We start from the raw sequence: 14131 nt of genomic DNA, 5'->3' as shown, positions 1-14131 counted from the left end.
GCACAGTTACCCTAAGTTCAGAAAGGGAAGGAAGTACGTAATCTGAGGCTGTGGCTTACAGACTCTGAGCCCCTCCTGGAAAATGCTGAGCAACTGAGACTTGGACCAGGAAGCCTCTTCCTGGTGGGCGTCCTGGAGGAGCCCCGGGCCGGGGTGGGGCTGGCCCGCATCGCTGGGCGCCTGTCTGCAGCAGAGCTTCGCCCCATCCGGGCCACCTCTCAGCCGCCTCTGCGCTGCCTTCAGGGCATTTCTGTCCGGTCATCTTTGAGTTCCCAGATTTTCTCTCCAGTCTCTGATCTCTGGTAACCCTTCTGCGGAGTACCTCTCTGCAATTTCAACAATTGTAGATTTCATTGTCAATCATCCTGTAGGATTATTTTTAAATCTACCGCCCTGCTTCTCCCCTTTTTATTGAAACCTTTGTGTCTTCACAGTTTCATAGTCATTTGACATCTGCATTGCCCTTTGCAGTATCTGAGATTCTGTCCATTGCTGTTTCTGATGGTTCTCTCTCAGGGGGTTTTCCCCTGGGCTTGGGGGCGTTTTGAGCTCATTTCCAGGTGGACTCATGCTCTTGGAGCTCCTGTGGGCCTTGCCGGGCCGCTTCTTCCCAGACGGGTTTGTGTCTGTGGCTGTGGAGCTGGGGCTCTTCACCCCGGGAGCGTCCAAGTGAGGGGACACGCACCCCTCAGCCCTGCGGGCCCCCGTTTCCTCCCCGCTCCTCCCGCAGGGGGCCCTTGCTTTCTTTGGAGCAGTGTTGTGTTAGAAGCAGATGTGTTTCTGTGCTCGCTTCACAGTGTTTTGTAAATCGAAAGCTGCTCTAAAGCACGTTTGGGGACCTTTCCCTGGATCTGCTCACCCTGTACCAGAGGGCCCCCCTCCAGAGCCTCTGCAGCCGCGGGCCTGCCCTGCTGGCCCTGTCCCCGCTGCCCAGCCGGCCCAGCCTCCCCATGGACAGCCTGTGCTCACCGGTCACCTTCTCAGCTTCAGGGACACTCTTCCCTCTGGGATCTTCGTGCGTTTGGGGGATGTGTGTAGAGACTTTTTACTGCATTTTGTCCGGTCTGCTAAAGCCCGAGACTTCAGCTTTAGCGCACAGAGGTTAAAGCGTCTGCCTGGAATGTGGGAGACCCGGGTTCGATCCCTGGGTCAGGAAGATCCCCTGGAGAAGGCGATGGCACCCCACTCCAGTACTCTTGCCTGGAGAATCCCAAGGAGGGAGGAGCCTGGTGGGCTACAGTCCATGGGGTCACAAAGAGTCAGACACGACTGAGCGACTTCACTTTCACTTTCTTTCACTTTATACCTGGAGTGAACCACGTCCTTCATGTTGATGGATTTTACATTTTCTCACTTGCTTTTGAGAAGTTATTATTGATGGTGTTTCTGCTTTTGTGTGTGGCCTTGCAGAGTTTCCTCTCGCAGTTTCAGGGAGTGAGTTGCCTTTGCTATTATTGAACTTTCCCAGGATTGTAGGTGACTTGTGGTTAGCATGGGCAGGAGGACAGCATCTGTGAGCCCTCATCCACCCTGGGGAGGGGGCCCCCGCTTTTCCAGCGAGAACAGACCCTGCTGCTGGGGCTGCTGGCTCCCTGGGGTCTGCTTTTTGCTACCTGCCTGGCAAGGTGAAGGTTTAAAAGCTGGATCCACCATAGCCTGTGCAGAGTGTTTGTGACCCAGGACTCAAGATGGTGTGAAGCCGTGACGAACCCGGTCCTAGGGCAGGGTCCTGGAAGACAGCCCCCAGGTGGAGAGGGCGGCTCACCGGGCTGGGCAGGGGTGAGCCCCTGGAGGTGAGGGCCCCCATCCTCCAGGTGGGGAAGTGCTGGCACCGGGGACAGGGAGGCCAAAGAGTGTGTAGGGTGTGCAATTGACATGGACCACCCTTTCCACAGTTTGGCCACGAACACCTGCTTTCAGCCCCAGCTTGGGGCTGTCCCTGGAAGCAGTGGTCTGGCACCTCCTCCCCACCTGTTTGCTCTTGGCCTTGGAGGTCTTGAGACGTGACCCCCGCTGACTAGGGAGGCCCCGGACCTGGGAAGGGGCCCCCATCGCTGTCCACGCCCTGCTTTCTCTGGTCTCCCCTTGCTCTGCAGAGAGGAGGGCGTGAGAGGCCTGGGGCTTCTGCAGCGGGCTTCTTTTCAGGGCACGACTGCGGGGCTGGGATGCCGGGGGTGCTGGCTGCCCCAAGGCCTGCAGGCCCTGCGTGGCTGCCGTGGGGCCCTGCCTGCCTCTGGCCTGAGACTGTGCCTGGGCTGTGACCAGGACTCGTCACAGGGGTGCTGCACCCACTGCCTTCCTGCGGGGAGACTCCCTGGTGTCTGTGCTGCCTCCCCAGGCCCCTTCCCCTCTCCTGACTTCTCTGGAGTCCCGCCTCCCACGATCCCAGGCACCCTCCCTAGGTCGCAGCCTCGGAACTGCGTTCTCAGGAGGACTTGCTTAGCCGTCCCCATCAGAGAATTGCTCAATTGCTTGGAGCTCTCGGGACCCTGCCTGTTGTCCCAGGACCTCTCTCCACCGCCTCCTCCCTCCAGGCCTGGCTTGTCCCCACCTGCCTGCCCAGGGTGGCTGGGTCAGAGGTCCAGGCTGGCTGCAGGCCAGCACCCCTCTGCCACCACCACCAGGGCGGATCTGCCCCTGGATGGGCCTGGGGTGAGAGCGTAGAGCAGGACCGCCAGGTGCCCTGGGCCGCGCCTCGTCCTGGATGGACAGAGGGCAGGCCTGCCTCCTGGGCTCGGGTGTGCCTGGCAGACTCAAGCCCGGGCTGGTGAGCCCAACCTCTAAGGCTGCTCCGAGGCGGTTACGAAGCCTGCGGTGTCAGACGTGCCAGGATCTGTTCTCCAGGGAGGAAGGGGACGGTCGCCCGGCCCCCGTCCTGGCCCGGGGGTGGGGCGGGGCTCACCCAGGAAGTGGAGGGCCACTTCCCGGGAGGCAGCCGTGCCCGGCACCTGCTCCCAGAACGGGCTCGGCCAGAGGCTGGCTTCGCTCCTCACGTGGACGTGCTGTCTTCTGACCGGTCATGAGGCCCAATTAACTCATGTCTCTCTCTCTTTTCTTTCAGTCCGCAACTGTGTCCGATGGTGGTAAGTCACAATTTCTAATGTCTGTTTTTTATTATTTTTAACAAAGTTTCAAATGTGGAGTGTATTTGCTGTTGACTCCCTCTAATGTCGTCTTCTCGGCGTTTCCACCTCTGGGGGGTGGGGCGTGGTTCACCGGGCCCGCTGGGGGGCCGTCACCCCCGGGCCCACGACCATGTTTGGGAAGCTGTCTGTTGAGGACGCGCTGTCGTGACAGCGTCAGGGCTCGTCCCCACGCATCCCATGGGGGCAAGTACAGACCTGCCGCCCGCGTGGTGGAGCAGCTTGTAGACCAGCGAGCCAGGCTTCAGAGCGCTCGCCCGACTGGGGCGGTTCTGGAAGTTCGTCGAGACGCCCAGTGGCTGAATTTCCGTTTCTTAGAAAAAGTTCAGTAGATGACTGGAACCTGTGGGACAAAGAGGAAAGAGCTTTCTTTCCACCTTTAAGTGACTCCGTTCAGGGGATTCTTCTGCTAGGACTGGCCTGGAAGGAGGCAGCCAGCGACTTCCTGTCTCACTGGAGTCATTCCTCTGATGTAACCCGCATCCCTTCGGCTCAGTGAGTTTTAAAGAACTCTCCAGACTGACTTGGAGGGTTTCTCCCGAAAGTCCCTTGTTACTTACAACACTTGTAAAAGTCCTTATGCTCACAGGTGTGTTTCTTTTTACATGTTTTTAATGACTTTATTCTGTCTATTGAGAGTTGAATCTTACAGCTTTTGTTAAAATGTAAAACATATCAGCATTTTATTTTCATTTATATGCTAACTTTGGGGGCCAAGAAGTGCCAGAGCTGGGGAGTCTTGGGGTCACGTTTACTCTCTTTATTGTGAGCTGAAGAGAAACCAAGTTTTCTGGGTTTCTATTGTCCAACAACTGCTGACTTCAGTCCCGGGCCTTAGAAAGGGTGGCTGGTGGGTGGAAGGCGGGTGGGCGCAGAGCCACCAGGAAGTGCCACCAGTCTCCCTCTGCCCGTCAGGGTCCGTCCAGCCGTGGGAAGTACGAGAAACGCGCTGACACCTGACGCCGAGACCAGATGGGTTCTAAAGGTTGTAGATTTATTTTTCTAGCAAAAGGAATTATGTTAACCTGCCTTATGCACACTGAAAATCTTGTCATTTAATCACCTTAAGCTAGGAGAGGGAAGAACGTCCTTAATGAAAGGAAATATGATGTAACCAGACCCAGGGTAGCAGTGAGTGGTTTCTACAGTGTTCTGTTCACGTTAGCCTTCCTTCTGTGTGCCCATTCAGCTTTTCTGGAAGAAAGCATTCATTTCTGCAGAAAATTTATTCGTTTGAGAAGTTTATTTAATATGTTCAGTTTAACCATACATGTTAAGCTTTATTCATCTGTTAAAATTTTTTCTGTCAGCATTAGACACAGGAACCCTGTAGCGTTTTATTATTTACTGCATTTTACAGTTTCTGGAAATCTAAACTTGCTCAGTGTGGAAGCCCCAGACTCACGGCCCCATGTCCTCTGTAAGGAAGTGGGGTCCCGGCTGGTGGCAGTGGCCCCCGCCCTGGGGGGCTCCCCTCCCTGCCGTCATTCTCCCCGTAAGTCAGGCCCAGTGCCGCTCGGGACGGCCCCCGCTCCGTGAGCCCCTCTGTGGAGAGCAGGGCCAGGCAAGGCCACTGCTTCATTAGCACGCCTTCAGGTTCAGGGGCTGCAGGTGACAGTCACGTACATGTGTTTTGATGAGTTTTTCCCCACTTTTATTATTTCCCACCTTTAGTTTCTTTTCTGATCGTAAATAAGGAGAAAAAGTGATCTCATTTATTTTACATGTTCGTCCTAGGAAGTATGTATTATTAAATATGTTCTGCCATCTTTACAAGTAAAAGCAGCTGGGCAGAAAGAGGGTCCCACAGACACCGAGTTAAGAGGCGGGGATCAGGCTCTGGGGTCTCCCCTCTCATCCGAACGTCCCAGCCTCACCCAGGACCCTTCACTTCCCGACACCTGCTTCCTGGGGTCACCTTCCCCTGTGTGGTCGGTGGCTGGTGAGAGGATCCAGGTGGGAGCTTGGGACGTGTCTCCACGCAGAGACGTCTCACGTTCGTGCCGAGCAGGAGATTCTGGCTCTGGGGCCTGGCGCTCCAGAAGCTCACAGTTACCGTGGGAAACGTGTCCTGCCCTGACTCAGGAGCCGGCTTTGGGGAGCGGCCTTTTCACAGGCTGGGACGGCCCCCACCTAGTCATCCTGTCTAGTGAGAGAGACTAATAAGTCAACACTTAATGTTTTGTGTTCAGCTAACCTTGTTGGTGAGATCATTGGGCTTACTTACCTATTGGGCTCATTTCACACGCTATATTTTTACTGTGTCTGTTCTTGCCATATGGTTAGTTCCGTGGCTTTATTTTAAGGAGGTTGGGCAATGCTGTGTTTGCAGTCTTTGTCAACCTGAAGTGTGTCTTCACTTTCTCTGGAGGAGAGGGGCCCAAAGCCTGAGACCACCCTGTATGGAGGGTTAGAGGTCAGTCTCTGTGGAGGGCAAACCAGGACCTGGGCTGAGTCAAGGAGGCAGATTCTGCCTCAAGATCAGGAAGAACATTCTAGCCCTTGAGTGAGGTTTAAAAATGCAAAGATCTGCCTTGTGTGCAAATCATCTTGTATTCACACTGCCGCCCCCAGTGCTGGGACAGGCAGCCTGGGAACAGCCAGCGCTGGGACAGGCAGCGCTGGGACAGGCAGCCTGGGAACAGGCAGAAGCTTGGGGGGAGGGGAGAAGCCTTCCCGCGTTGGGGGAAGGAGCCTTGTAGCCCCTGGACCTGGGCTTTGGTGCAAGGCAGCCTTGTTGCAGCAGAAGTTCATTCTCCTGTTTTCTTTCTTTGTTTCCTACTTTGGATGGAGCAGCTTTGCCGGGATGCCCCTCCCACCCTGCTCCCCCGTCCCGGAAGGGCTGACTGTCCCTGCTGTCCCGGGACCTGCCCCTTGAGGCTGGGCAGTTGGGGGCTTTCGGCAGCTTTTCCGTGGATGTGCCCATCTGCAGGCACGGGTCTGGCGATGGCCCTGGAGACGTGGCTCTGGCACCTGGGGACACGTCCACACAGTGTGTCCTCTCCGGCTGCTGCAGACACGCCGGCCTGACCTTTCTGGCCTCCAAGTACACTGGTCCCAGGGTCTCCCCACCTTTCTCTTTCTCTGCCTCTTGCAGCCTGGCGCCTCCCACTTCCTTCCCCGGTTCAGCCCTCCTCACTGCTGACCTGGGCGCTGCCCACCCGGTGGGCAGGCTTCCTCCCCAGGACTCCCCCGGGTGCTCAGACACACGGGGCCCTCGGGGGCTTCGCACAGCGCCGTCTGCTGCCAGTGTCTCCCCAGCTGCGGGGGAGCCCCCCCCGAGCGCTGTGCTGGCCACCCAGCCCTCGCTTGAGGGTCAGCCCGGGCTGCAGCCCCTTGCGACGCTGCTGACAAGGTCCTGTCGTTTAGTGGCTTGTCCGTGTCACTGTTTGCTCTCTCCACCCGGAGATGAAGACCTCTGTGCGGTGGCTTCAGGGCTGTCCTCGGCCCCCAGCACAGCAGTCTCGCAGGAAGTGTCTGTCGAGTGAGCATGCAGTTAAGGTGTTTACTGTGTGGCAGCCGCAGCCAAGGCCTGGGGGCTCAGTAAGACCTGCACTAGGCTGTTAGGGTGGTGGCCTTCTTAGTAATATCCTCTTAAAAAACCAGGCAAGCTCGGTAGAATCTGTTCTGTAAACGCAACAGTAGACGGGTCCTCTGGACTTGCGTGGTGTAGCCCACCCTCTGGTGATGCTCTGGCTTCCAAGGCCAGGGGACCCGAGCCAGCTGGCTTCCACGGGGACCCCTGCAGTTTCCTTTGGCTTTCTCCAGAAGCCGCAGTTTACCACCTCTGATTAACAGACAGATAGTTTCGGGGTAGATTGTGAGCTCCATGCCATAAACGAGTCAGCCGTGCTTGTAACATTTCTGATTATTGTTCTAACAGAAACTGGGCCTTCGGAAATCAGGAGGAATACCCGAGAGCAGAGCCGTGCGTCCTCTAGCCCTTGTTTTCTGAATGGAGACATTCTTTGAGTTTGTGTGTACCCCCTGCCCTGCCCTCTCCGTCTGCCTCTTTCCAACGAAGCTCAGCTTTGGTCAAGCGGTAGGGAGTGAGGAAGGGGCTGGCAGGTTAGAAGAGGCCGAGAAGGCTGCCCCGTGGGGCTCCGTGGCCCCCGGCAGCTGAGGAGCCTGGCCGCCCAGCCCGGGGTGTCGCCCAGCGAGGGGCGCTGGCATTGGCCCCGTGAGCTGGGCCTGGCCTGAGCCGGCGCAGTCCAGGGGCCCAGGACGCAGGGAGGGGCTGCGGTCTGGGGGCATCGTGTGCTGACCCGTCCCTTCGTACCTGGCGGCTGAGCGCGGTGCTAGCTGGTTAGGACCATTGGTGGTTGTGGTCCATGTGGAGTATGGCTGGGCGTATCGGGTTAAGCCGACGATGCTTTTGGTAACCGGGACCCTGTCGTAAACCTGGGCTGTGAGATGCCCTTGGAGACAAGCAGGTTGGGGGGAGCTCAGCGCCCTGCGTCTTGCTCGCTGCCTGCCCGTGCACGTCATCTTGACTCACCTTTGATACCAGCAGCCTCTTCCTGCACAAGGCTTTCTTTTTCCCTTTTAAAAATTGTTTTATTTTGCTTTTTTCCAGCTTTACAGGGGTATAATTGATAAAAGATGGTGTGTTTAGGTGTATGATGTTATATGTTGATATACATACACGTGGTGGCAGAATGACTGCAATGAAGCTGATTAACACCCTTGCTACCGCACGCGGTACCTGCTGTGTGTGACTCGGGCCCTCTGAGGCCGACCGTCCTTGCAGACAAGTGTACAAAATACCGTGGTTTTTTGTAGCCACCGCGCCGCAGGTCGTCCTCTCACAGCGGAAACTGATCGCTCGGCCTGCGTCTCCCCGTCCCCCGCCCCAGCCCCTGGCAACTGCCGTCCTGCCCGCTGCTTCCGTGAATTTGAGTGGTGTAGTTTCCGCACAGACAGGAGAGCGTGCAGTATTTGTCCTTCTGTGTCGGGGTTGTATTGTAGCACGTCCTCCAGATTTATCTATGCTGTTGCACAGGCAGGATTCCCTTCTTTTTAAAGACTGAATAATATTCCTTTAATGGAATGTTGGGAAGGAGTGTTATAACGCCATCATCTCCTCATCCATTCGTGCGTGGACACTGAAGTTGTTTCCGTATCTTGACTGTTGTGAGTAATGTTGCAGTGAGCGTGGTGATATAGGTAGCTTTTGAGATTCTGTTTCATTTGAGTGAATGCCCAGGAATGGAATTTCTGGATCACATAGTCATTCTAGTTTTAATTTTTTCAAGGAACTTCGCTACTGTTTTCCACCACGGCTGCGCCCGTGTCCACTCCCACCAGCAGTGTCGGAGGCTCCCTTTTCTCCACACCCTCTTCAGCACTTATCTCTTGTTCGCTTGATAGCAGACACGGCTGCCCACTAACGGGCGTGAGGGATGCCTCGTGGTGGTTCCACTTTGTGTTTCCTGGAGACTGCTGATGTTGAGCGTCTCTCCATGCACGTGTTGCCCATTTGCATGTCTTGCTTGTCACAGTATATGTTCAACTCAGGTTTTTTGCTCATTGTTAACCTGATTATTTGGGTTTTTGTTATTGAGTTGTATGAGTTCCTTGTATGTTTTGGATACTAATCTTTTTTTCAGATAGGTTTGCAAGCCTTCAGAAGGAATCCTTGTCGGGAGTCGTGTTAGGCATTACTGACAAAACAGAGGCACGGCCCTAACCCCCTCTCTTTGTTCCGCTGGCACGGACCCGGTATAAAGGAGTTAGGCTTTGTGATTCTGACTTGTTTTTTCCTTTCCTCGGCTGAGTTGACTGAAAAAAATATTAAGATGCTTATTGTTCTTGAGAGGAGCATGAGAAAGCACAAAGCCTTCTGCAGCTGTGCTCAGAGAATAATTCATAAAGTTAATCATTGACGTTTGTTCAGCACTCTTTTTACAAAAAGAGTGTTCCAGAGTGAGCACACAGGCCACAGCTTGAGGCCGTGGGAGGGATTGCTACCTGACACCTATTTGTGAGGGAAGTGTTTACGACAAAGGAGTTTGCTAAATTTAGGGCTTAGTGAAGTCGCTCAGTCGTGTCCGACTCTTCGCGACCCCATGGACTGTAGCCTATTAGGCTCTTCCATCCATGGGGTTTTCCAGGCAAGAGTACTGGAGTGGGTTGCCATTTCCTTCTCCAGAGGATCTGCCCCGCCCAGGGATCGAACCCAGGTCTCCTGTATCATAGGCAGACGCTTTTACCATCTGAGCAGAAGCTAAAGATTTAAAGAATGTTGTAATGTTAGCATATTCTATTATAGCTTATAGAAATTAGGGACTTTAGAGATATTATTAGCTAGAAGCCCTTTCTAAAAAACAGTGAACTTAGGATACTAGGGGCAAACAAGACTTAGAAAGATAAGAAATAAACTGAGAAATGTGGTATACAGCCCAGACATTAACATGAGTTACAGTGTATTCACAAAGACACATTTAAAAAAGTAGATAAGAAAATCGCTGAGGCAGAAACTCCTTTTGAGGGGCAACAATGATTTATGGAGACAACAAATCTGAAACAATGATTTATGGAGACAACAAATCTGAGTCAGTGAAAACTGAAAATTTCAAACCTCTGACCTAATGCTTTTATAAAAGTATAAAAGAGAATCATAAGCTTGAAATGGACAGGCAGTCCAAGAAACACTGAGAGGCTGCCTCAGTTTCTCGCCGACACCGCTCACCCCTTCAGGCTGAATCCCTGGCTGCTGGAGCTGGACTCCGACAAATCCTGGCCGCGCTGCCACCATGAAGCAGTTCAGACACTCAGCTTCTTTACTGTGTCCCCACCCCAGGCCAGCTTCTAGGAGCCTGAGAGTGCTGTGTTCCTTCTTCTTTGGGAAGGTGTGTCAGCTGTATTGAAAGGCAATTCTCTTGTAGACGTGGTTTCCTGTGTCATTAGTTTGATTTTTCAGACGCACCTTGCCCCACCCTTTTTTTTAGCTTTTTGGTCGTTTTGCAGCAACATTGACTCGTCCCCACTCAGTCCCATCGTCTCTGGTTTCCCCCTCTCTCTCATGGAGCGCATTTCCCCTTTGCCTTCGCTGTCACTTACTCGCTCAGTCATGTCTTGACTCTTTGTGACCCCTGGACTGCAGCTCACCAAGCTCCCCTGTCCTTCACCATCTCCCAGAGCCTGCTCAAATTCATGTCCATCGAGTGGGTGATGCCATCCAGCCATCTCATCCTCTGTTGGCCCCTTCTCCTCCCACCTTCAGTCTTTCCCAGCTCACGGTCTTTCTCATGAGTTGGCTCTTCCCATCAGGTGACCAAAGTATTAGAGCTTCACCTTCAGCATTAGTCCTTCCTATGAACACTCAGGACTGATCTCCTTTAGAATTGGCTTGTTTGATCTCCTTGCAGTCCAAGAGACTCTCTAGAATCTTCTCCAACACCGCAGTTCAAAAGCATCAGTTTGTTGGTGCTCAGCCTTCTTTATGGTCCACCCCTCACATCCATACATGACTACTGGAAAAACTGTAGCTTTGACTAGACAGAACTTTGTTGACAAAAAATGATGTCTCTGCTCTTTAATATGCTATCTTTTTAATACACTTTTCCCCTTCTACTAGCATGAAGTGATGGGACTGGATGCCATGATCTTAGTTTTTTAAATGTTATGTTTTAAGCTGGTTTTTTCACTTTCCTCTTTCACCCTCTTCTAGAGGCTCTTTAGTTCCTCTTTCTGCCATTAAAGTGATATCATCTACATATCTGAGGTTATTGATATTTCTCCCAGAAATCTGGATTCCAGCTTGTGATTCATCCAGCCCGGCATTTTGCATGATGAACTTGGCATAGAAGTTAAATAAACAGGGTGACACAATATACAGCCTTGTCATACTCTTTTCCCAATTTTGAGCCAGTCCACTGATCCATGTTTAGTTCTAACTGTTGCTTCTTGACCCGTATATAGGTTTCTCAGGAGACAAGTAAGGTGGTCTGGTATTCCTTGTCTCTTTAAAAATTTCAAGTTCTTTAGGCTATGTTTTCTTCCAGACCAGACTTTGTGTTTGCTTTTTGCATATTATATACCTTCTTTTATCTGTCGGCTTACCCATCCATCCATCCATCCATCCATCCATCCATCCATCTGCTTACCTATCCATCCATCCACCCATCCATCCACTTACTCATCCATCCATCCATCCACTTACTCATCCATCCATCCACCCACTTATTCATCCCTCCATCTACCGTTCATCCACTTACCCATATATCTATCCATCCATCCACTTACTCATCCATCAATCTGTCCACTTACCCATCCATCCTCCGTCCACTTACCCATCCATCCATTCTCCCATCCATCCATCCACCCACCTGTCCACCCACCTGTCACCCATCTGTCAGCCCATCCTCCCGTCCATGGGTGTGAGCAGGCCCCACAGCCCCTGTCACTGTGCTTTCTGGCACAGACATTCTTGATCCCAGAGAGACCACAGCGCTGAGCTCCTGTCTTTCCTGCCTCAGCCAACCCCTCAGCACAGTTGGGCTCTACGCACAAAGGTGTGTCCTTGACTTTCCCCATCATCCCTGTTCTCTTGCCGTGTTTGGAATGCTTAGAGTTTTGTTGGTGTACCTTGCTCCCTAGGACGCCTGCCAGGGGTTCGGGGGTGGGTCAGACGCAGAGCCTGTCAGAACCTTCTTATGTTTTACCTTTTCTTGGCGTTTTTCCCCTTTTCTCTTTTTCTTGTTTGAAGCTAATGGCCTCAGACCGTGCCCTCTGTTTTGGTTGTTTTGCTCTATCGGTGGCTGGTCTGTAGTCCCTGCGCTCCGGCCCACTAGTGCTGGCTGCCGGGAAGCAGTCTGGCTCTTCTTCAGGTGCCACACTCACCTGGGGGGCTGCTGGCTGCTGGTTTGTTTGGTCTTGTCTTGAAATGACGTTCATTAGGAAGCGGAAGAGGACAGTGGGTGGTCACGAGCGGCGCTCCCGGTCCTCCTGTCCTCCCGCTCCTCCAGGAGCCGCGCGGTGAGTGTCCCGGGCCGAGCGCTTGCAGGGCCTAGGTCCTCCCCAAAGAGCTTGTACACGCCTGGCTGGGACTGCACCCAGCTCAGGGGCCTGGCTGCTGGGCCCCGTCTGCCAGGGTTCTGCCCGCTCCATGACCTGCTGGACACCCAGGGGACTGTGCTGAGCAGAATCTGGGTCAGATCTGACCGGGGGTCCCCATTCCCCCGCCTCCAGGCTGGGGGTGCTTCCCGCCACCTGTCCAGGTCCAGCCCCAGCCCTCCACCCGCTCTCCCTGTGCCTTAAATTCACAGCAAACTGTGATTTCCAGAAGGGGCTCATTATTTCAGGTGCTGGGCTAGAGGGTCCTTCCTTTAACACTGTCCCGTGTGAGGCACCAAGTCAGCACATAGAGGAGCTCCTGGCGCCTCTGGTCATTTGCTGGAAAGGGCCGACTTCCCCACAGCTCCTCGGTGGGGCGCCCATCCACCCAGCCCAGTGACACAGCGCGCAGCGTTCCCGCGCCTGGAGGGAAGCTCACAGGCTGCAGCCTCTGTGTCTTTGTCTCCATCGTGGCATCTCCTCCCCTGCCTGGTGGGGGGCAGGCAGCAGCGAGCCCTTTGGCCAGGCCTCTTCATGGCCTCTTGTGGCGGGCCTGGCAGCGAGGCCTGCATGCCTGTTAATAACTGACGGAGTTAAACTGCCCCCTTCTTCAAAATGTCAGGTACTACAGCCTCTCGTGTTTTTGCAAATGAATTTGCATTCTCTAACATTGCAAAAGAGAAAGACTAATGTAAAGACCTCAGGGTAGTGCCACGGTAGGATTTGTGTAGAATTCTGGTGAACTCATATTTTCCTCGTCAGAAAAACAGTGCAGCCTAATTGCTCATTTTCAAAAATGTTTGCTAAATAGTAGAGATGGAATGGTAATTTGTAATTTGCTGTGTGAGAGGGGTTGTTTAAAGCAGACGTCTTTATTTTGGTTTAATATGTCACATTCCTTATGGTTTGCTTTGAACCTAAAAATTATACCCAGAGTAACATAGTGTATTTATAGGGTTTGAAGTACTAAGCATTTTGTAAACACGAGTCAGACTTAGATTTTCGTTTTTAGAAGCGTGGAGTCTTGATTTCTGCCAAGATTCTTTGCAATGTGCTTATTTCTTTCCAGTTCTGCTAGAGAGTTTTTATTAGTAATTATTTATACTGTTTCCAGCAAACAGAAGTTCAGAAGTCATAAACCAGTGACCTCATACCTTTGCCCCAGAAACCACGCTGGCTGACACTTGGGTGTGTTTGCCTGAGGCCTTTCTTGCGCGGTGCTGCAGGCACCGTGGACATGGTCCCCTCTGTGTCTCTCCTGTCCACTCCCCGCCCTTCCCCAGAGGCCCTACCTGGACACAGGTGTGTGTCCTTCTGCTCCACGGGGTGGTCCGTTTGATTCCCGAGGGGCGGCATCTCCTAGGGAGCCATGGCTGGGAGAGCAGTGTGAGGACGGCTTAGTGGCCACGTATCCCGTCAGGAGTGGTGGCCCTGCAGCCTTCCCACCGCACGCAGACCGAGTTCCCCCCTTACATGAGTGTTCACTCAGGGTTTGTGTCCTTTCGGGGTACGTGTTCCACTTCAGTGAAGAGTTTACTAAAATAATTAATATCGCTTTAAATGCTTGAAGGTTTCTACCCAAGAACCTTCAACATGGTCTGACATTTTTATTAGATTCACTCTCAGGAGAATACGTATGGTGTTGCTGAGAGGAAGTATCACACAGATTGGGTGGAAGATCTGATTTGCCCAAGTCATCGAGGGGAAGAGATCTAAAAGCTGACCCTGAGGTTGGCGAGGGCTCAGTGGCTTGACCCCAGGCTCTCTGTTGGGCGCTTTCGTGGTTGTGAGGAGAGAAGCGGGTGCCTCTGGGTCTGCCTCCTCTACTCGTAAGCTTTTCTCTCTTGCTGACCTGCAGCAGCTTAATTATGAAGAGTCTTGGGTGGCTCTTGTGTGCCTGCCACTTGGGGTGCATTGAGGGTCAGAGATGG

The 14131-nt window shown here is 53.3% G+C and overlaps 1 protein-coding gene across 2 annotated transcripts in view; it reads left to right on the top strand.

The window, feature by feature from the left end:
• Nucleotides 1–14131, top strand: part of RGS12 (regulator of G protein signaling 12) — an 86044-nt gene that overhangs the window by 34804 nt on the left and 37109 nt on the right. For both annotated transcript variants that reach the window (XM_040237646.1, XM_040237644.1), the window contains exon 3: nucleotides 3062–3083. In XM_040237646.1, the coding sequence (XP_040093580.1) occupies nucleotides 3062–3083 (22 nt within the window). The remainder of the gene's footprint in view (nucleotides 1–3061; nucleotides 3084–14131) is intronic.

Source organism: Oryx dammah, unplaced genomic scaffold (genome assembly GCF_014754425.2).
Source record: "Oryx dammah isolate SB20612 unplaced genomic scaffold, SCBI_Odam_1.1 HiC_scaffold_3, whole genome shotgun sequence".
Taxonomy (NCBI): Eukaryota; Metazoa; Chordata; class Mammalia; order Artiodactyla; family Bovidae; genus Oryx; species Oryx dammah.
Note: the sequence above shows the minus strand (reverse complement) of the source record. Positions and strands in the feature narration are given on the sequence as shown.